Below are 23,645 nucleotides of genomic sequence, written 5' to 3'. Positions count from 1 at the left end.
TCCATGTCCCTCAACAACAAAGACGAGGAGCGTTTTGGAACTTTTATGGAAGGAGTCTCCAGCGTACAGAGGAAAAGCTGTAACTTGACGTTTTCCAACATCTTCAGGACGGAAGTTTACGCTTCAGGGATTCGGTCGGAGATCCGGAGTCTATCCTGGGAACTCCAGGTGTGAAGTGGAACTACATCCCGGATTGGATGCCAGTACATCGTAGATCTTCACTTCAAAATGAACCTTCTCGCTAAACCCAAGGCAGAACTGCATCACCATAAGAATTTATCGGCCTCCTGTTTCTCTGTGCCGTCTTAACGTGGGTGTGTTTCTCGTTAAAAAAGATCTACCGGATTTACAGAATGGAAGATGGTGCCATGTTGGAGACATGTTTATGAAATCTGGGTTAGGGTTAGGGTTCTGCCATGCCCTTACCCTAACCCTAACCCCCCCCCACCATCACACCTGTACAGGTATTCTATCACATAGTGGAAGCTCAGAGACAGAACGCATGGTGGGGCACCAGTTTGAAAACCACCGCTGTAGTCAAATCATACCTTTTAAATACGTGCTAAAGGACGAGAGTGAGAACATCTGGCGGGACTTTCAGCTGCACTCGCATTTACCGTTCTCCTGACGAGCAACTCGTCTAAGCAGGGACATCTGATTAAATGAAGAGTAAACATTTCCGTGCAAATCAATAACATTTGCATTTAAACGAGCTTGTTGTCTCCGTTTAGTTTCATCACGAGGCCAGACCAAGCTCCAATTAAAACAACTCATTTTACTCCGAGAGACTTTTAATCTGGATGACAATCCAAGCGCACAAACGCAGACCCCAGAGGTTTCTTAGTCGGTTTTAAGTACTCTTTTCCGTCTTTCGTCTATCTCCCAATTTGGTCGCCATGTTAGGACTGAGAAGGCGTGTTCAGAAAGGAATGGCTGTAATTAAGCCCGGTATCAAAATCATGTAGTAAAACTTTTCCCTCCAGCAGTTATTATAATTATAATTACAATCTGCGAATGGTGCCAAAGCCTCCGCTCGTTTTACACGTCGTTTCTGCTCGCCTGATCTGTATAAATTCAGTCATTAGTGTTACATCAACAAATCGACAAACTGCACTGACGGATTCATTCTGTAATAAAGATTCATTTAAATCTCTGTATAAGCTCTGTATCTGACTCTCTCTGCCGCAGGCCGAGAAAACAAAGAGAGTGAGGGGAAAAAAAAAAATCGATGCAGCTCCAGACTCTGGAAAATACATCACCCTCTGACGTGTCCAGTAAAAAGCAGCGTGCTTGATAATACACAGGCCTGAACGCAGGAAACAAGAGAAAACCATCACGGGTAGAAGTATACCAATTCCCACTGATATCTGATCACGGATCCGAGCTCAGCAGCCATTAGACTTGGTATTGGTGTAAAAAAAAATCTACGCTATCACTATTCCAGCACAAATGTTGCAAATGTGTCAGTTTATCACACCGTTTCTAGGTATTTCACAGTAACTTCAGAGCCTCGGAGTAATCTGGGCAATCGTTAGAAGATCAGTTGACTTTGTTTCCTCTATTTGCATTTCCATGTGCTCTCAACCGACTCTTTCGAACGCGATTTTAACTGCGGATCATTTATAAAAGCCCTCGACAGCTGGGGTTCAATCTCTCCCGCTGAACCATAAAGGCAAATGAGATCAAATAAAAAATGGTGTTTATTCAGATAAGTAGTTCGCTCAGAGACACTCCATTTGTCCTCCACAGCCGTTACGATCTCCAGAAGCACATGACGTACGGGTTACAAGGTTCTCGTGTTTCTGCTTTTCCGTGGACCAGTGAACAAGGTCCTAGAAATTCTGCATGATTTATTAACTTTCAAGAAGGGGTTTTCAATAAAGACCAGAATGTCATGAGTTGGGACATGCTGCTGGGGCTACAGCGCTACTTTACAAGCAGGGACAGGATGGCTGACTGAAAAAGGATTGAAAGTCCCGTTTTTGTCCAAATTAGTTAAAAAAGTCACCATTTTCAACAGAGTGACAAACTGCACGTCTTCGAACAAGATATAGTCACCGATTGGAAAAGTTCAACCCTGGAGTTTCTTGGAGAGTTCAAATATACTGACGGTAAAAAGGATAGTCCCTAAGATACAGGCTTGAGGAATCCCACTGGGAATTACATACTGTAAAAGTGGTTGGTCGTGTGCAATGCCAATCATAAGCTCTCATTTTGTTCAAATAAGCAGTTCTTGGATAGATTAGTGACAAAAAGCACCAGACTCTCTAGAAAAAGTTATTAGGCTTTGCACCTGAGATGACCCAACCCCTGGCCACATTGGCGTTATATATGTATTTTGTTTTCTGATTCAAGATTTTCTTGTTGGTGCATCCCTACTTCGGTTTGATATTCGCATGAGATTCTGATTCACTATGTCAACAAGCAATCCTAAGACATTAATTAGATGGTGTCTCTTGAATGGCAGCCAAAACGGCACTGACAAGTGCTGACGTGACCCTGATGAGAAAGGATTACTGAGAAAGTCCGTAGTCAACCTGAGCGGTTAAATGTTATCCAGTCGTTATTACTCAACATTATTTTTAACTTCATCATGCACCAGTGGGCACGAGAGGCTTAGGGAGGTTTTCCGTGATGACGTTCTCGGGTTAGCTGCTGTGCAATGGAGATTCAGAGAAACCCTTCACTTGGTACAAAGGGTCCAAATGGGGACGCAGTTCACCAAGTCTACATCCTAGACAGATTCACAAAGATACTAAGCTCTGAATTCCCCAAACAAGCAGGAATCCCCAAGATGAACAGAAAATAATGGGGGCTGTGTCCCACAAGACCACGCCTACTGCAACAAGGACACAGAGGAAAGGGAATGAGAACAGAATGGCCAGACTGCTTAGATCTTATGCCGAAGGGCATCAGGGAATTCTCTAGCAGACAGACTCCCTTTAGAAACCTTCACACGATTTCCTAAAAGGAACCTGTGTATCTGCTGACTGGAGCTACTACACGATCACACATGGCACTAAAGAGGATAGAGGGATCGAGGAACAAAACAGCTGTTGAAGTCGACGTCAATTGACGTAGCTCTGAATGGTTCTTGACAGTGCAATGAGGTTCACCAAGTTTCTGCAGGTACAAACACTCCGAACACTCAAATTAAAGTAACTAGCATAGGAATCCAACTACAGAACATCTGGCCTATCGGGATGTACGATCAGAGGAACAGCAGATGGACTTTAGGACAGGATCAGTGTGTGTCTGTGAAGGATCAATCACAAGTCCCAAAATCAATCAGATCTGAGCCAGTTCTTCTGTTGCATTAAGCTTCACCTTAGTCTATTTACATTTACATTTATTCATTTAGCAGAAGCTTTGATCCAAATCGACTTACAAGTGTGGAAATAGAAGAAAAAAACAAAAACCTAGCGCTTCCTTTGGCGTGAAAATGCCCTGACAAACTGCTCCAAAAGCCCGACACAAACCAGAAGGTTCTAATTCAAATCCCACAACTGCCAGAGACACAGCTGGACCCTTATGCAAGGCCCGGAAGCAGGGATGGGCTGTACCATGTACCATGACTGAAAAAGTTCACTGTCGGGTTAAAATTGGCCAAGATGGTACTTTTCGTTTTTGGTCAAAAATATGTGCTGCTTTTGAACACGTTGACACACTGACTTTTTTTTTTCCACGCAAGATATAATCATGGTTTGGAAACGTTAAATAAGTTTGACAACAAACATACCAATTTTCAAAGAGTTCAAACAACCTTTAAAAAAAAACCCTTTTTATCACCCTAAAGGGTTCTCCGATTTGTGCCTCTGGGGAACCCTTAAAAGTTCACTGCAGAACTTTAAAACAGATGATTTCCCTTTCAGGAAAGGAAAGAAAGGTTAATTATCCAAAGAGTCCTTGAGGAACATGATAAAGGAGTGTAAAATACAAAGATGTGTAAAACAGGAATGGTCCAGTGATACGGCCCTGAGGGATCCCACGGGGAATGAAGCATTATAAACGTTATACGGGTAACACTTGTGCAGTGTGAATGCCTGGATGTTAGAAAGCATGGTGACACTGTGTGGCATGATCTCCACTTCCACCTCCAGCATTACGGATCACTGAGCACCATATTATTGTTTCGTTATCATTTCCCAAACTTTGCCATTCAAACTGTGTGACGCTGCTCTCTCTGCAACTTCTATCTGTCTACACGAATAACCCGCATTAATACTCATGCCGACTGCCTCGCCTCAAACTGTGCGGATTCTTCCTCCGTTATTTCCCCATCTGCTTTCAGTCTGGCTCATCTCCGAGGCTCTCGACGATCAAAAGGCAATCAGAATTTTTCAGTTTCTGATGTTTGCTAACAACAACAGGAATACTAATAACATAAAATGTCTTAAGGGACGTGACGTGGCAGGCGTCCTCCATCACACAAGGGCAAGACGGGACGAGATAAAATAATGTTTTTTCCCCCCAAAACAAGCATTGAATCTTCACCTAATTGTTGAACCAAAGGACGGGGAGGTTTAAAAGCCAAAAAGGTTCAGGTTTTGCTGTTAGTCACACTGGCCTGGAATTTGCTCTGAATCCTGAGGGCGGGGCGGGGTGTGTTTAAATCTCAGACTGTGGGATAAAGCCTGAGCTGTAATGTTTTAATTCCTCGAGCATACATGGTTAGAAAAGTGAGAAAAGGTCAAATCTGAAAAAAAAACCTATTTATACCATTTATAATCCAAAAACTTTTAAAGAACTATCCATGCATCCATTTTCTGTACCACTGATCCTACACAGGGGTCTGGCACCTATCCCAGAGAACTCTGGGCACAGACCTACAACGCATGTCTTTGGACTGGGGGAGGAAACCTGGAGGAAACCCCCGAAACCCCCAGAGAACATGCAAACTCCACACACACGGTGCAGAGGAGGGATTTGCACCTCCAACCCTGGAGGTGCGAGGCACACGTGCTAACCGCTAACCCCCAGCGGTAAATCACATGGGGATCCACTCCGATCAGCCGAGAACAGATTCCTCTTTTTAACTGACTGGAGTGGAACAGAATTTGGTCTTCTACTGTTATGCAAGTTATACAACCGTTTAAAAATACATATTAGTGCATATTCCAGCCAAAAGTGCTCCGTTCAGTTATTTTTGGACGCGTATCCCGAGTAGCTGGAAGTCTTTTTCTATCACTGCTATTTACTGAGAGATATTTTGAAAACTGGTGAATTACTTCAAACCCCAGTGCCGTCACCCTCACCAGAACCGGAGCAGAACCTCCTCAGTGTGTCCTTATAGAGCACACGAACACATGGTGCCTTCAACCTTCACGTCCAATTAACGAAACGGATCCTTAATCTATAAAAGCGGCGTGGAAATTGGACCTCGTCGCCGATAACGAGCATCAGCACGCGACTTCCTCGCTTCGGCGTCACCGTTCTGACTCGAGGTCACGGCCGGTCTTCTCTATAATTAGCCGACGCGAGAGGACACAGGACAAAGGTGACACTCCCCTCCGAAACGCAGGAGTAAAACGCTGGCACGGGGACGTCGCAGGTATCCAGCTGTAAACATCTGCATCGGCTGGAAGATCAGACGACGCTTGATGATATCTGATATCCGTGAAAGAGAAAAGCATCAGCTGCTACAAACCATCCAAGAACATTCTAGCCTGGTAATATATTATATAACTGTCACTTCAAACCAGAACGTAACTCCAGACAAAGCCAATAATCGGCTACACACACGAGCGGTGACGTCATATATCGCGATGCTGATATTAGATAACGCTCAGTGTTAGAGTTTAGAACATGCTGTGAAGATCATGGTCAGGGATTCAGTCTGCGGAGGGAGCTCTCCAGGCACAGGGACAAACCTCAGACAATTAAAGTCTCCATGGTAACTCACTGGAGGATCGAGAGACGAAGATCATGTCTGTCTGTGTCTTGAAGACGAGCGACATTCATCGTGATTCGTCTGAAACCTCTGGACATGCGTACGTGTCGTATACAGTCGGGACGTAATAGCGTACGGTTGCGAGTGAAGGTATAACCGCGGTGTTATCTTAGGAGAAGAACTGATAATTATTTTTTATTATTAAAGTGTGTAACGAGCTGTTCTCTATTTACACTTCATTCTCTCGCCATCACGCCGTTCAGCTCGTCCTACCACTTCCTGTTTAAGCTCTATCACTTCCTGTTTAAGCTCTACCACTTCCTGTTTAAGCTCTACCACTTCCTGTTTAAGCTCTATCACTCTATCACTTCGACTGCGAGTGATTCGTTCTCTCTGACGTCAGTCGAGACTCTACACCCGACTTCACCGACACTAACGTCCACTCACGTTTGTTATTCACACTGTAAAGCTGCTGGATCGACGCAAATCTCCTTTTACTTTAGAAATGAAATGTACGTCCTTCCTGTCGTCTCGAGTCGTCGTTATTGTTGATAACGGACAGTGTGGGAGCAGGAGGACGCTGAATAACACGCTGCAGAGAATCTATACAGACACATTACAAACGCAGACCGAATGATTTCCGTCGTTCTGTAAAGCGGCCTTGACTCACGCTGGTTTGTGATGAACTCGGCTTAATTCCGCCGCTCAACTCGTTTAACTGATTTTATCTTCTACTAGAGACAGAGTGTGTGTGTGTGTGTGTGTGTGTGTGTGTGTGTGTGTGTGTGTGTTTTGGTGGAAAATAACCATAAATATGCTTTCACGTCACTGAAATATGGAATAAAACGTTCCACATTGTGCTGTCATATGAGAATAATCAACAACAGTAGTGTTTTATTCCTCTTACACCACAGCAGTCTTCCATCGATTACTGCATTTTATTCATTAAACAACAATGTGTACTTTTTATCTGTTTATAGTTACGTTAAACGTTGTGGAACGTCCATGAAACAAGTTCTCACTTACGTTATAGCAGCTGCATAGAGGGTGCATAGAGAGCGCGTGGAGGTTGCGTAGAAGGTACATAGATGGTACATAGAGGGTGTGTAGAGGGCGCATAGAGAGTGTATAGAGGACGCATAGAGAGTGTATAGAGGACGCATAGAGAGTGTATAGAGGACGCATAGAGAGTGTATAGAGGACGCATAGAGAGTGTATAGAGGACGCATAGAGAGTGTATAGAGGACGCATAGAGAGTGTGTAGAGGACACAGAGAGTGTGTAGGACACATAGAGAGTGTGTAGAGTGTATAGGGGGTGCATAGAGAGTGTATATAGGGAGCATAAGAGAGTATATAGAGGACGCATAGAGAGTGTATATAGGGAGCATAAGAGAGTATATAGAGGACACAGAGAGTGTGTAGGACACATAGAGAGTGTGTAGAGTGTACAGGGGTGCATAGAGAGTGTATAGAGGACACATAGAGAGTGTATAGAGGACGCATAGAAAGTGTGTAGAGGACGCATAGAAAGTGTATAGGACACATAGAGAGTGTGTAGAGTGTATAGGGGGTGCATAGAGAGTGTATATAGGGAGCATAAGAAAGTGTGTAGAGGACACATAGAAAGTGTGTAGAGTGTATAGAGGACGTATAGAGAGTGTATAGAGGACGTATAGAGAGTGTATAGGACACAGAGAGTGTGTAGAGTGTATAGGGGTGCATAGAGAGTGTATAGGGGGTGCATAGAGAGTGTATACAGGACACATAGAGAGTGTGTAGAGTGTATAGGGGGTGCATAGAGGACACATAGAGAGTGTGTAGAGTGTATAAGGGGTGCATAGAGAGTGTATACAGGACACAGAGAGTGTGTAGAGTATATAGGGGGTGCATAGAGAGTGTATACAGGACACATAGAGAGTGTGTAGAGTGTATAGGGGGTGCATAGAGAGTGTATACAGGACACATAGAGAGTGTGTAGAGTGTATAGGGGGTGCATAGAGAGTGTATACAGGACACAGAGAGTGTGTAGAGTATATAGGGGGTGCATAGAGAGTGTATACAGGACACATAGAGAGTGTGTAGAGTGTATAGGGGGTGCATAGAGAGTGTATATAGGGAGCATAAGAGAGTGTACAGAGTGCACTTAGAGGAAGCGTTAGAAGAAGAACAGAGGCAGCATAGAGGCACTAATGGGAGCATTACAGTTTACATAGAGTGCAGTTTTTTTGGGAAACATATTTGGGGCGGGGCTAGGCGGATTACTACACAGAGCCGAGGGGCGGAGCCAAGTTGTGGCTACAAACACAAAATAGTAAAGATAAGAAATAACAGCACAGCCTAACAAAATAACACACCCCTTACAGACATGGTCTAGAGTACTGCAGGGTCAGTACTGGATTTATGACAACTACAAAAAATATACAAATGACCCGTGACGGTAAATACACTCCACACCTAACCGCACCGGTACCGGGTCTTAAACGGGTTAGTGGAGCAGGGCTGAGTCCCGAACACTCACACAGGAGAGAGTGAGAGAGAGAGTGAGAGTGTGTGTGTGTGTGTGTGTGTACTCACCTTGTGCGATGGCGATGGACTCGAAACGGTGCAGTTCCCGCAGCAGGCACGAGCGCTCGGCGGGATGGAGGCCGAAGATAAAGTCTCGCGCTCCCTGCGGCGAGCTCAGCGGGTCCACGGGCTCATTGCGCGCGTGCGTGCCCAGGTTAGAGACGGGCACGAGCGGGCGGAGCGCGAGAGCCGGCCGTAAAACTCTGCGCAAACACGGCAACATCGCTCTTGCACGCGCGCGCTCTCAGCAGGGGCACGGACGGACAGAGGGATGCGGGGAGAAGCCTCTAACGGACTAGCTCGCGCTGGCGCTCGTGCTGAGTGTGCAGTGAAGCCAGAGGCGTCCCGTTAACACCGTTACACACTCCGAGCTCGACTGAACATCCAAACAACGGATTTATTAACGCGCTTCTCCGAAAAGCCCGGCGATTAAAATCGATTAAAAAGTGATCCAAAGTGTCACATCTGTCATTCATGTCGTTTTGGCGAAAAACAAAAACAAGACAATCGTTGTTGTTGTTTTTTCCAGCCGCGCGAGCACCCTAGAAATATTCTCCCGTTGGAATACGGTTTGCTGTCTCGAGCTTTTACGTAGCTATGACGACACTCTCGTGACGTTTACGTCCCTTTTACAGTACAGAAAAAAAGCGCTGTCCTTACTGTAACCGCCCACTTTTTAACGACCCTCATACCGGAAGTAAATATCTGATATTAATAAATGTATGATACTACTATCATAAAAGACGCGTCAGCCGGGTTGCCATCTTGGACAGGGCTACTTCTCATTTAAATTATATACCATGTAATGCATTTATATATGCTTGATCAGTAAGTTTTTAATGAATTATTATGTGTAATTATTCATGAAAATAAAAAAATCGAACTCCATGACACAGTATTGCTCCACAACAAAGTGTATATAATACACAATTGACATTATTTTTTAATCAGCTTTATTAATTTAAATATTACTGGTTTAATTAGGATTTATAATAAATAGGCTGTCTTAGTTTATATTAATTTGGTCTGAATATCGAGGCAACATTTTCCATCTCTTTGTAGGCTCGCGCTGCTCCTGACCTTTCCAAAATGGCGGCGTTGCTTGTCGTATTGAAATAGCTAGCAAAAGCGGCTAATATTGTTTTCTTATATCTACGCCTTTTGCGTTTTCATTTGCGTTCATGTTTGTTTTTATCGTGTGTTTGTTACCGCTCTGTATTCTGCACAATTATATGGCCGCATATCATAATATAGTGTTTTGGATACAAATGGATTAGCTTCGCGCTAGGCTACAGCGCGGGTGTTCATGGGACGTGTAGTTCTTCGACCGGTGATTGTTAGAATTAAAAAATCACATACCGCAAATTAGAAAATACGTTCAATCACCTATCAAATATGGATACAAAGCCAGTATTAGAATCGCTAGAAATACCTTAAAAGTTATTCTTCAGTTAAATGACTGAAATAAATTCACTTCCGGTTACCTTGAGCTATCCGTCGTAAACACGCGCAGTTAATCGTGGGAAATGTATTTCTCTATGGGATTTCTATGGCGGACATGCCTTCCCAGTGAAACTACATTTCCCATGTTCAATTTGAAACGATTCAGACCTTCCGTTTAAGGAAAGCGAGGATTTCTTGGATGTTTAGAGCTAATTTAAGATTGTCTGTCGCTTAAACATTAATAAATCCCCCTGAGATGCAGCTTTCTGATATTTTAACTATCTTCTTTTCATTGCGTCAAACATACACGCACAACAAATACCAACAATGTGGATCTATTTCTAACAAAGGGACAATTAGAAACAAAAGCAACACAAAATACACAGCGACAGAGTGACATTTTCAATGTGACATCCTTAAGAATGTTATATGTTTTGGAGGCCTTGGAGCTCAGAGGTTTAGACATATTATTATTAAAAGAGGCAATCAGGGATTTTACATCAGCAGAAAAAGTTCTAAAATTAGGATTAAATTGTATTGCTCTGGCTTTGTGAAGATGAAATTTACAAAGAAGACAGAGGAACAATAAAGTATCATCAAAATGAGCATCATTAGAATGAATATCTGAAAGAAAAATCATAGTTTTTGTAATCTGTTCCAATTTCTTAAATCATAAAAATAATAAGATAATTTATATCTAAAAAAAAATATTGGAGAAAACACACTGATAAAACAAATGTAAATATGATTCTTCTTCCACTTTACAAAAGGAGCACAAGGGGGATGCATTTTAAATTTTATTTTATTTATTTTTTTAAAAAACCTGTTTAAAAGCTTATTGTAGGGGTAATATTTGTGAGTAATTTTGAAATGAAGTTCTCTAATTTTATTTGGGATAAGAAGTTTGTAAGGAGAAATCCATAAATTACTTAAATTAGAGTTTGGGTAATAAGCACACCGTTTTGAGCGAGCTTTAGAGAGAATTACTTGATCTGAGAAAAGAGCATTTCTAATGAAAATGTTATTACATTTCTTGCCTAGAATATGAGTACCATTAATTGAAAGTATGGGAATGTGATTAGACAAGCTAGCATAACTTAGGTGCGTTCTAAGGATTTTAAGCCAAGTGGGATACTTCTAATCACCTTTTTTGAAGTCTCTTATGCAGAACGTAACACCCTTCAGAGTAATAAGTTCATAAAATGAGAGAAGTTCCCGTTGATTATTGAAGAAATCAGAAAAAAACGGACATTTTGTGCCACTCCTTCAAAAACAAACAAACAAGTGAGTTGTTGCCAGACAGAACATTTTAATTATTCCAGATAGTACAAGTGTGTGTGTGTGTGTTATGTTGAAATGCAATCTCCCAGGATTCAAGAGCTTGTTTATTGTTTGAAAGTTTGTTAATAAGAAAGTTAATAATTTAAGGTCACCACGTTTTTCAAAATTCAGATTAGAGATCCAGAACCAGTGTAAATCACTATTATTTTAACAATCTGCCAAGATAAAGAAACGTAGCCGTTTTTTGTCAAGTATAAACAGTGACATCCAGTGGCGGAACCCCGTCACTACAGACCCACGTGTAAACGTTACCTGGCATTTGCGCGTTTATTCGGAAAAGTAATATCCTTACAGATAATGAATGCATTTGCATCTCTCTCTTTCTGTGTGTGTGTGTGTGTGTGTGTGTGTGTGTGTGTGTGTGTGTGTGAACATTCCCACTGCTACTGCTAGCTGGTTTAATTTGAGTTTAATTAGCTAGCTAGTTAGTATGTTATTAAAAGTACCAAACCCGTATACCTTGCAATCCTTTGTATTATCCTTTTGAATTGTTAGGAGACTTTATCAGACAGACTTCAGCGTTGGAGAAGGTCCTGTGGATGCAGCCTGCAGAACGGGGCGGTGCCACATGTGTCGCTCCGCCCATAACTGGTGTTATTGGTTAGAGCGACACATGCAGCCCTACTCAAATGTGCAGGCTGCAGCCAGGTCTACCTGTCTCAAGCTGAAGGATCCTTGGAGGGCAGCCTTCGTTTCGTGGCCTTCATTTGAAGGATGCATCAGTGAACCTTTCACATCCTCCAATCACCAACAATCCTTTACGCACATTCCGAAATTCATGAAAAAAAATGGCGGGACACGAGTAGGTACTGAGATCCCCAAATAAGACCAACAAGGTTTTCGGAGATGAAGGAATTCATGTTTTGGTAAACCACAGACAGTTGTCATATTATTCACATTCGCTGTATTGCATTATATAAAGTCAGTTATATAATTATTTTTGGTGTATTTAAGATTTTTCTTAAGTTATTTTAAAATTAAAAAAAATAATAATTAGTACTTATAACGATATTATGACATTACTGTTATGGCTTTGGCTCTGGAAAAATAAAGAACATATCACAGTGTCACCAGCAGTTCACTGTAACACCGTCATAAAGTAATACCATTTTCTTTTTTATAACGGAATATAATGTAATACTATTCAATTTATGTAGCACCATGTTCCTGGAGGAATGTTGTTTCCTTTCACTGTGTACTGTTCCACCTGTATTTGGCTGAAATGACAATAAAGTGAACTTGAACATTTTTTTGTTGTGGTTTTCATATAGTGCAGATCTCATGCGTTACACCCCTGGCAAAAGTAAAAGAGAATTATCCAAGTTAAGCTTGAATATATTATTTTTAGCTCAAGCTGTTAAGTGTTAATATTATACGTTAAGCAGAATTGTAGCAGTAAGCAGATGTGTTCTATAAAATGAACAGTAGGAGGCGCTCTATGCATTTGTTCTTGTGAAGCCTTCATCACATCGCCATGAGGACTTGGATCTCATTCCAGCGATCAGTGCTGAGGAGAAGTCTAGCCGAGAAGCCTCAGAGGGATTGTTCTAGAAGGAAGCGGCCTTCTGTTTGAGAAACACTCCATGAGTTTCATAAACCTCCCAGCTGTGTCCAAACCCATGGATTAACTTTGAAATACCAAAGCTTTCGCTTCAAATAATGCAGGTTGATGTCAGTTAAATGTAAAGTTATAATATTTTAGATTTGGTAGGAAAGTACATTTATTCATCATTTGTACTAAAAAAGGAGGAAGTAGTTAGTGGTTAAACGGAGTGATTTAACTGAGGGGGCACTTCTAATTAACCGTTAGAGGTCAGAATGTGACGTCATATACTAAATTGCATGTTCATTTAACGACATGAAGAGAACGAGGTCATTTATTTATTTATTTTTAACAAAATATTCAAACTATTAGATAGCCTGGAGCCTAGGGTTAAAAACACTATACAAATAAAACAAAAACAAAAAAAAAAAGTAGTAGTGTAGTATTAACTTAACATGAAGTATTAACATAAGAAGGATTTAATATTAAAATCCCATTATCAGACCTCAGTTGCTTAGTCTCTGTTGTATTTCCAAGCCTTATCTTGTGTTTGCTTTTCTAGTTATAAACTTTGTTTACCCTGTTGACCTCGATTCTCTGGCCTTCCTTTAAAAGTGAGTGTTTGTGTTTAAAGGCGGTGGTCTAGACGCTATTGATAAACCTCGTCTCAGAGGTGTGAACTGCACACAGGTCATTTTAATTATCTCAATGAGGAGCTCAGAAATTCCACTTAAGCAGCTGTGACTAAATTCTGCCCTTAGAGACTTCTCTAGATTCGTCCTGATCTCAAACATTGTTTAAGATCACTGGAAAGCAAGTTCACTTTCTCAGGCTCTGTACCAATTACAGTCTTATAGTTTAGTTTTGTTTTTTATTATCTGTATTTGGTACAGAGTCCTCTTCATCTCCACTGGATGCTGCAGCTTGACTTTCCTGTTCATTAAATAGTAGACGCTTACCTGCAGCCAACAGTGCACCACTGACTGCACCTGCAACTGCACCTGCACCAGAGACTGCACCACCGACTGCACCTACAACTGCACCAATACGTGCACCAGCGACTGCACCAACGACTCCAACACTTGCACCAATTCGTGCACCTACAGAACTTGCTACTGTGGCTCTAAGGACAGCTCCACCCACACTAGCAGCTAAAACCAAATACTCCTTGTATTTATGGTAAAAGTCTTTAATATTTTTAAACTCTTTTGCTTTCTGAAACATCTCATTGGTGTAGTGCATTCCTCCATTTTGCTGAAGTGATTCTGTCTATCTTCTTCAGGAGGTCAGTAACTTGTCGTTCCTCTCTCTGATTATTGTTCATGACGTGATATCTACCTCCACACTGTTCAACTAATCGTCTGAGAGAACTGTTCTCCTTAATGATCTCATCCACAGATTTCCCCTGTAACAAATCTCCATAGGTGAAGACAATGATTGTGTGTTTGCGCAGGTCTTCACCAAAAATCAGCTCTAATTTCTGCATAACATCTTCCTCTTGTGTAGAGAACCTGACATTAACAGGGAGAATATAAAGAAAAGCATGCGGTCCTGGTCTAGACAGATAAATACTCCTCCCTATCTCCTCAGATAACCGTGTTTGGGTCAGTTCTATGTTGAGTAACCCTGGTGTGTCAATCACAGAGATGTTCCTCCCTGAAACCACTCCCTGCTGAATCTCAGATGTTAATGTCACAGAGGATGAACTGAGCTCAGCTCTGAATTTTCTCTTTCCCAGGATGGTGTTTCCTGTAGCGCTCTTCCCAACACCGGTCTTTCCCAACAGCACGATCCTCGTGTGAAGATGAGCAGGTGGTGGTGGAGGAAATTCCATGCTTGGAACTGAAGGTCAATTTAAAAATGTAAAAAGAAAAAGAAAACTGCATGATGAATAATCATCTACTGCTGCATAATAAATCCACAAGACACAGTTCACTGAAACATGTCCTTCAGTGTCTTATTGTCTATAAAATGGAGGACAGTCTAAACACTTAACATGAAAAACTCTCAGCGTGGAGTAATGTGCTAAAAGAATGCCCAGGGAAAACCATTTTTCTCTCACATTTCTCTCGTCATAAATATCTTCTTAATAAAACATTCTATATATTAATAAAGTGTGTAGTAAATTTGGTCCTCCAATATCACTGTCTTACTGCATTAAGAGTTTAATTAATAGCGGTTTCCTGTGGGGAAAACACTTAACGTGAAACTGTGGGTTCAACTGCTTACCTGGATATGGAATGCGACAGAAAAATGCTTTTCCCTGGGAATTCTTACTAAAACTTATATATATTAAGCCTTATTAAGTGTTTTTTTTTTAAATGTTAAACGTTAAAGAATGTCCCTAAAATGGCAACGACAGAAACATGATAAAATACAGTGTTCAATAAATTACTTATTATTAATAATATTTACAAGAGACAATAGACATGATGTATAATATTCAGTATGTAAAGACAGTTTAGATATTTGAAAGTAAAAATAGGAAAAAATAAATCTTTTTCCTGTGGAATGTTTCAGTAAAAAAAGGATAAAATAGTGAAAATTTAAAGAGTTTAATTAAAGTTCTTCAATACAGTATAGTAATGAAAGTATTTCTGGTGGATCTTTTAAACCAACTTTGTCTTGTCATAAAACGTGTAGTTAAACTAATTATCTCATCAAATCTGACAGCTTTCATTTCAAAAAAATATAAATCACTAAGTGCTTGACTGCTCGGACTGACAGGAAGAGAGCATGTGGATAAATCTGAGGAAAAACTCAACTCAGTGGAGAGATTCTTTTCTTCTGCCCCAGTGTGTGTAGTGTTTGTGTTAGTGTACAGACGTAGTGTGTTGAGTTTCATCCTGTGGAACCGGTTTAGTCATTTCTTGGAAACTGCTTTTGTTTATTATATTTTTTTGTTAGTTCACGGGGTGTGTACCCCTCCCCCCGTGTTTAAGTTGTGTGGAAGTTGTAGAGAGGTGAACTCCATTTTGGTTGATCATTCGGTTTTCTCCTGTTTATGGCTAGTTAGAGAGTGAAGCTGGAGTTTATTTAGTTTTCTTTTGAAAGGTTATAAAATTTATTCCACCTGATAGTTAGGACCTTTTTGTTTATTTTGGCCTTGTCCCTTCTTGAAAGTTTTTTTTTGCTTCCTTTTTTGTTCATTGTAAATAAACCTGATTGTGTTATTGCGTAATCTGGTGATGTTACTGTCTGGGACGGGAGAGGAGACCTCCAGACGTCTTTACATTTCTTTTGTTACGTTCTTTCCCCAGCCCTAGACGAGGAGGAGACGTAACAATACTAATCTGATCTCTGTGAAACTGTATGGAGTACACTGTGCACTACAGTCCAGAGCTCATTACATGATTTTAGCATGCAGAGTGATTGAAGATGAAAAGATGTACTTACAGATGGTTTGCGCAGTATCTCTGATTTTCTGAATTAATGTTCTGACTTGTTCTAAACTTTGTGAGACGTTGTTGAAGATGTGATATTTGTTCTGAAATCTCTCCACAATTTCCTTCAGTTCATCTGTCTCTTCTATAAAGTCCTTTATTGTGAGATTTTCTCTCTCCAGATCATCTCCTCTGGTAAAGAGGATCCATAAGTTCTGGAAGAACTGCTCTGGAATTACAGCCTCAATTAGATCTACAACTCGTTTATCTTCTTCTGAGATTGCGTCTGCCTTCATCACCAACAGAATCACTGGGCAGATCGGCTGTCTGAGGAGTTTTCTCCATTCACTTATATCATTTACCTTTTTTGTTTCGGGATGGAAGAGTCCTGGTGTGTCGTAGACATGAAGAGTCACTCCATCAAAAGTCATCGTCTCTCTCTGAACCCTGTCAGTTACAGGTTTAGCACTCTTCCTGGAAATAAAAACCTTTTCCCCATGTAAGGTGTTTCCAGAAGCACTTTTCCCAGCTCCGGTTTTTCCAAGCAGAATAATATTGTACTGAGGAACCTGAGGATGGCTCTCCCTAGTCGAATGCATTGTCAGATCGTAAAATGACCTTTTAATGGAGAAGGAGGAAAAATCTGTAAATGTAAAAGAGTAAATGTCTTAAACGCTATTCCTGTACAGAAAGTACTGCATGTGAAAATAAGGAAAACTACAGAGTTTCCCCAGAGTTTACTCGAGAGGAAAATTTAATCAAAGTCATCTGGATGTTTCAAACCAAAGCAATAAAGACACTGAAAAGAAAAAAAAAACAAGTAATAAATGACTACATTTCAGAGTTCATTAAGAAACTTAATAAATACTGCAACAAAGTAAGTTAAAACATCTGTCTAAGCTATTGTGCAGGAATATATACTCACCTTTTAATGATCTGTAATTGATTCTAAAAGCACTTTATGATTGTTCTCGTGACCTGACTCACTGGAAGTACGGGTCCTCACAGCTCTCGATGAAAAGCAAGACTGAACCTTCAGTTCTCCTGTATCTGAGATGTGTTGTCGGTTGTGCTCCTCACTCATAAACGTCACTCTGGGATGGGGCACATTCTGCTGATGTCATTGTAATGGTCAGATAAGGTGCAACACACCTGCAATATTTAAATAATTTTGCATAAAAGGTCGACGCTGGTGCACGTTTTCTCTGTAGCATATGGATCAGCAGCTAAGACATTCCATGCACTGTACAAAATCTCAAACTTTGTCCATCCAGTAAGGTTTTCACTGGATTATACCAAGGTTAAGACCCTATGATATAATCCACGATGATGATAAACCTTAAATACCATCAAAGCAAATCTGAAGTGACCGACAGCTGTAACATAACCACTACACACTGTCAATCATGGGAAATACATTTCTACTGTCAGAGATGTCTCTCAGTGAAACCACACTTCCTGTGTTACAGTGGACTGGACTGAAATGATCACAGCTGTAGATTTCGGAACATAAACAGTGACACCCAGTGGTGGAACTTTGTCATGACCGGCTCCTGTATAACCATTACATTACATTACTGAATATGTATATATAATCATGAATATATAATGAAGGTATTAATGCCTTTCCTAATAAAGTATTTGCACGTGCCACTCCCACAGTATTAATACTCCACTAACAACCTGGTAGCTCTGTTATGGGCCCTGTTCTGTTCACACACACACACACACACACGCACGCACGCGCACGCACACACACCAACACACACACCATGGCCACTGGACAGCAAACACAGGCTTTTAAATCCAGCACAAAATCATCAATATATCATGAACTGAAAACTGATCATTTGAATTTGAGTTCCGGATCTTTCTTCTCTTTTCACTTTCAGGCTTTACTTTTATCTTCAGAACCGAAACGCACTCTGATATTTTTCCCAGGTAGACTGTTCCAGTGTCTTCTGCATTTCTACAAACCAGGACGAAGTAATCAAGCAAAGTAATCTCACTGGACAGACACTTAACGACTTCTAAATCATGTGATCAAATTAGATGCATCCTATTGGATATTATGGATTCTCCTTTAACCTAAAACTACAATTTCATGAGGAAAAAGTTGTAATATATATATATATATATGATCTACTTTTAGAGATATTTTGAGCCCCTTACTCCATACTACTCATAATAGCTGAATTTTTAGCATCATTGCATTTGTATGTTAGAAACTTGGATGCTGTTTTGCTGTGTGACTGCGGACTGAATGGAGCTGTAAAATATTGTGGTACAGAGCAGAGCTACCGGATATGCGTCAATGCCCAAACTGACCAAAATCACCTCTCTCTGCAGTAGTGTTACTTTTGTCAGTCATTTTTACATTTAGTCTTAGACCAGTGTCAAATATCCTGGATAGTTTTTATCATATTTAGTCAACCTCAATCCTTTTTTTCTTCTCAAGTTTTAGCTAACTTGACTTATATCGTAGACAAATAAATCTAGTCAAGCCAGTGGTGGAAATGGCAGAGACACTCTGGGGATCTAGTTGAGGAAGGTTGTTTGTTGATAAAAGTGTATAAATATATAATATAAATATAAATATAAATAGCTCTTAAACATATAATAACATTACACTTATTTCATCTCCTCTTCGTGTTTTCTTGAAGACATGTGGCACAAAACAAACATAGTTCATTCATCCTTACAGTATCTTCCATATCATGACCCTTACTATTTATAGTAAACATGTAGGCTGTGGATATAATACTCAGCAAGTGTGATAGTGAAAATAAATGAAGAGGAATAAAGGTGTTCAAAATAGATTAAACCTGGATCATCTCGGGTACGTGCACACAGCTTTATCCGGATCAGACTTTCTGCTATCTCGTCTATTAAAGTAACTGTTCCTGTGAAGATTTTGGTTAAGACTCCATAGGTAGCCTGTAGGTATCAGGGAAGTCCACGTGGCTCAATCACACACAGAATATCACACAGAATAGTCTTGAAAAACATCTCTAATATTTTAATAAAGAGAGATTTTGGTAAAGTTTGACATTTTTTAAACTACATTTTAGTCTCGTCTTTTTCCTCAACAATACTGCATGTTGATATGGTCACGGAGAGAAAAAGGGGTCGTGGACATTTTTCTTCATAGTTTTCATTAACAAAATTAACACTATGCTACAGAACCATAATTTTTTTTATCAGTAACGATGAGGAATAAAATGTAATTAATGATTAACTATATTTTTTAATTCATTTATAGAAATGAACACAATCACCTCATGCCCGCTTTCCAGCTGCCCTCTGGTGCCACCTTGTGTTCAAATTAATCACTGCTTTCATGTCTGATAAAACACGATCCAATTTCTAAACGCTGACAAAAAATATCCCCCAAAATATAGGTTTTTAAAAAATGCGATATTAGATAAACCTGACATTTAGCCCGTATGTGTGACGAGGTCAAATATTTATTATTATTATAAATAAAGCTTATTTAATATTGTTTTAGGTTTTGTTTGAGAGTGATGAAAGAGTTATATATAAATAGATAGATAGAGAGAGAGAGAGAGAGAGAGAGATCGGATGTATAAAACTGATTCCGGGACAGAGCTGTAAGCTTGATTCATGGCGTCCCAACACAGTCCTGAACCAAACACGGCCCAATACGTGGCAAATTACCCCAAAACAAAAAACATGGCAGATTTCCCCAACACTCAAACGCAGTCTCAGAAGATGATGTATAATGTCCCGTGATTCGGCTCCTCCATTTGCAAGCTCGGCTAGTTATCACCTTAGACAGCTAGCTAGCAACATCACTGTAGAAACGGGAAGAAAATGGACCAAGCCATAAACTGGAGGAATAAAATATTTAATGTCACAAAAATATAACAACATTTTAATTTCTGTTTTCAAACGAGTTTTTCTGTCAACAACCGATAACACGTCAGGAACTTCATCCTGGTAGCCGGTTAGCAAGACGGCTAGCTACCTAGCACGCTAGCCAGTTAGCAAACCGACATCTCATACAGTTCAACTGAAACAAACACAAGCAGAACGTTCTGTTTCTCAGTGTGGTGCTGAATAGTGAAGAGATTTATTTAATCCAGTGGAGCTGAAATAACGCTGACACACAGAAATATTACACAAATTATAATGATTAAAAAGAAATAAGCAGGAGAAACAAAACAACAACAAAAAAACAGCACCGACATTTAAATAACAAAAGTGACGAAGAGAAAACTTCACTTTTCACACCAGTTTATAGAGATAGGGTTTGATTTTTTACACCAAAACAAAACAAAACAAAAAAAGAACATAAGCATGTGAAATGAACCTGGACTAGGACGTGTGTGTGTGTGTGTGTGTGTATGTTTTTTCTACATGAATTACCTCGTAGTGTATTAACATAATATACAATATTTCACAGGGAAAAGGACGGGATCTACTTTACCGAGCGGATGAATAAATTAAAAGTTGCTGTTCGGACCCGTCGCTATTTACACTTCTTTTTTTTTAGAAACATTTTATACAAACGTGTAATATATATATATATATATATATTTTGTTAACGTTAGCGGTCAGTTTGGATTATTTATAGCATAATAATAATAAAAAAGACAAAAAAACCATAGTTAATATTGTAGATTATTATACGGTTAACGTTCACAATTAGTGTTTTACGTAAATTTTCAAAAAATAAAGAAAAATGTAAAAATAAAACAGGCTTTATAACACTTCACTAAACTTTTTCGGTTTCATCGTTACGAATACTTACTCCAACCACAGAGTATCGTTTTGAAGAATTAAACCGGACATCAGTTCATGTCCTCTAAAGCGATGCGCAGAAATACAAGAAAGAAAGAAAGAAGAAGAAAAAAAAGAGGAATATAACGTATTTTCTGGACTATAAGACACATTTTGTTGCTCTGATTTATATTTCTGCGTTAAATTAACCAGCTAAAACATGCACGTCTGTTAGCGTACTCGCGGTAGACCCGCTACTCCAGTAATCGTGGTCCTTATGAACACAGGTTAGCTGTTAGCATGCTAGTGCTGCTAGCTTAGCGGTGTTATTTCAATGTCACGTCTTTTTTTAATCAAGAATCGAGTAAGAAAACATCAAATTTCGTACACGTGCACAATCCCTGTGTTCCAATCAGAAGCCAGGTTTGACTTAAGAGTCACTTCCAAGCGTAGGCTAATCGCTTGCGTTCGTACGTCAGTAACATTTATTTCGCGATTTGTAAAAGTGTAAAAAGCCGTTTGACTTTTTTAACTTCACAGCTTGTACACAGTAATTAGCTTAATGTTAGCCAGTTAGCTAAGTCATGATGTGTGACGAAAGGAAATATTTATATTTTATACATTTGATTTATATTGTACGCATTAACTCCGCTGTGTAGCTGCGTGTTTTTGTTAAATGAAAACGACACCAGGAAGAAACTAAAAAACGTAAACTAATCGTTTATCTCTTCATCTAATTAGTGATTATTTGCAACGGGCAGAAACGATGACATCAATCGTAACGGTCTCATCACACAGCTAGCGTTACGCAATTAGCGCTACTGTTAACAACAAACAAAAGGTCCGTATAATAATAACGCGAATGACACAGGACAAACACTGAACTGCACTGCACCTGTAGGGGGCGCTGAAGCGAACGATTTAAATAGAAAGAGCTGCTACGTGAATGCGACTTATTTAATATTTAATAAGAATACAGAATTTCGGCAGCGTATAGTCCGGAAAATACGGCAGAAGAGAATGTTACAAGAGTAAAATAAATTAACGACAGGAGAGACGGTCTCTTCCATGTTAGCTGAGTCTTATCGTAAAGTAGCGCACTAACCCCCCCTGTTACCATAGTAAATGTTCATAATAAATCTGATTGCTGGAGTATTATGGGATGCGAGGTGCCGAGCGATCGTTGGTGGAGGTCTTCTTCAGTCGGACTCCTCTCCGGATGGACTGCAGCATGGTGTCTCCCTCCTCCACGGCATCCTCGTGCTCTTCGTAGGTGGCGTGCAGCGGTGGGTTAATGGACGCCTGACCGCTCCATGACTGCACCGGCAGGACGGGTTCCGGCTCGGCGTCGTCGCCGGGTTCCGCCTCCTCGTTAGGCTCCACCCCCGTGAAGTCAGGCACGGTAGGGGTCATGACGGGGATGACCGGGGTTTGGATCGCGAAGGGGCCGGTGCCCCTGCGCACCGAGGGTTTGGTGGAGGGGGTGCGGCGGATGGTGGCCACGCCCGGGACAGAAGGGATGCCGGCGGTGGAGGCGGGACGTTTGGCCTGGAACAGTTTGCGGTAACTCTGGCCGAGGTCGCTGTTACGCGGGACGGTGGAGGATTTATCAAAGTCCTGCTGCTCGGAGAAATAATCGTAATCGGACACTGCGAGGGGGAGAGACGGAGTACGGTTACTTTATTACTTTTATTAAGCTTTTCATTTTAGTGCTTGGTGGAAATAATAACCTTATTCCCTTCATCCTCCCTTCACCTTTCTTCTCTCGCTTCTTTCATCCCTTGCTTACTTTACACCTTCCTTCTTTCCTCTCTCACTTCTTTCTTCCCTCTCTTTCACCCCTCGCTTTTCCTCCCTTTCCTTCCCTCCCTCTCTTCTCTCCTCACTCTCCTTTCTTCCCTCGCTTACTTTGTGCCTTTCTTCTTACCTCCCTCACTTCTTTCTCCCCTCTCTTCTTTCCTTTGTCTCCCTTCTTTCCTCCCTTGCTGACTTTATGCCTTAATTGTTTTTCCCCCCTCTCTTCTTCTATCTCTAGCTTCTTCCCTCCCTCGATTCTGGTCTCTCTCTCACACCCCCACACACACTCACCCTGAGAGGGGATGGTGTCCTCGGAGCAGCAGGGTGTGGTACTCTGAGTGCTGTATCCACTGGAACACTGGAGCGAGTCTCTGCTGGAGCACTGAGCTTCCAACTGCAGACCACGAGAGAGCGCCAGAGCCAAATCCTGCTGAACCTCCACCTCCTACACACACACACACACACACACACACACACACACACACACACACACACACACACACACACACACACACACACACACACAGAGTTTACACCAATAACATCTCCTCTGCTGTGTGAGAGTTTGTTCATAAAAGTCTAAATAAATAATGGATGTTAAAACATTATTAAAATACTGAATTTGTGCAACAGAAAAAAGAAGACATTTTTAAAAAGCCTTCTCGCTCTAGAGTTCTCACAGCCTTTAAAACGAAATATAAAACTAAAAAACGTTGTAAATAAATACGAGTAAATAATCATTGACCAGTCAGTAAATTAATTTTAGTGTTTAACCTGTGTGTAAAGACGGTGTTTAAAGTGATACATCACTAAATAAGTATGAACTGCATCGTGTATTTGAAGCGTTATCATCAGACGTGTGACTGACGTTTGGCGAGTTAGCGATGTTCCTGGTTTTCTGATGAAGGTCCTCAGGTTGTGTGGAGTTTAACGTCGGCT

The 23,645-nt window shown here is 40.7% G+C and overlaps 2 protein-coding genes and 1 pseudogene across 7 annotated transcripts in view; all 3 read right to left on the bottom strand.

The window, feature by feature from the left end:
• Positions 1-9,114, bottom strand: part of LOC108271490 (transmembrane protein 65) — a 28,137-nt gene extending 19,023 nt beyond the window's left edge. The window contains exon 1 of the mRNA XM_017479080.3: positions 8,466-9,114. Within this exon, the coding sequence (XP_017334569.1) occupies positions 8,466-8,679 (214 nt within the window). The 5' untranslated portion in view covers positions 8,680-9,114. The remainder of the gene's footprint in view (positions 1-8,465) is intronic.
• Positions 9,115-12,996: 3,882 nt separating this feature from the next.
• LOC108263705 (GTPase IMAP family member 8-like) lies at positions 12,997-17,611 on the bottom strand (annotated as a pseudogene).
• Positions 17,612-20,018: 2,407 nt separating this feature from the next.
• Positions 20,019-23,645, bottom strand: part of LOC108263690 (protein MTSS 1) — a 40,044-nt gene continuing 36,417 nt past the window's right edge. For all 6 annotated transcript variants that reach the window (XM_017464741.3, XM_017464750.3, XM_017464748.3 and 3 more), the window contains 3 exons: positions 23,575-23,645; positions 22,998-23,151; positions 20,019-22,558 (listed from right to left, as the gene is read on the bottom strand). The exon at positions 23,575-23,645 is cut by the window's right edge and continues 97 nt beyond it. In XM_017464741.3, coding sequence (XP_017320230.1) covers positions 22,065-22,558; positions 22,998-23,151; positions 23,575-23,645 — 719 coding nt within the window. In that variant the 3' untranslated portion in view covers positions 20,019-22,064. The remainder of the gene's footprint in view (positions 22,559-22,997; positions 23,152-23,574) is intronic.

Source organism: Ictalurus punctatus, chromosome 1 (assembly GCF_001660625.3).
Source record: "Ictalurus punctatus breed USDA103 chromosome 1, Coco_2.0, whole genome shotgun sequence".
Classification (NCBI taxonomy): domain Eukaryota; kingdom Metazoa; phylum Chordata; class Actinopteri; order Siluriformes; family Ictaluridae; genus Ictalurus; species Ictalurus punctatus.
This window is presented reverse-complemented; position numbering and strand designations above follow the sequence as displayed.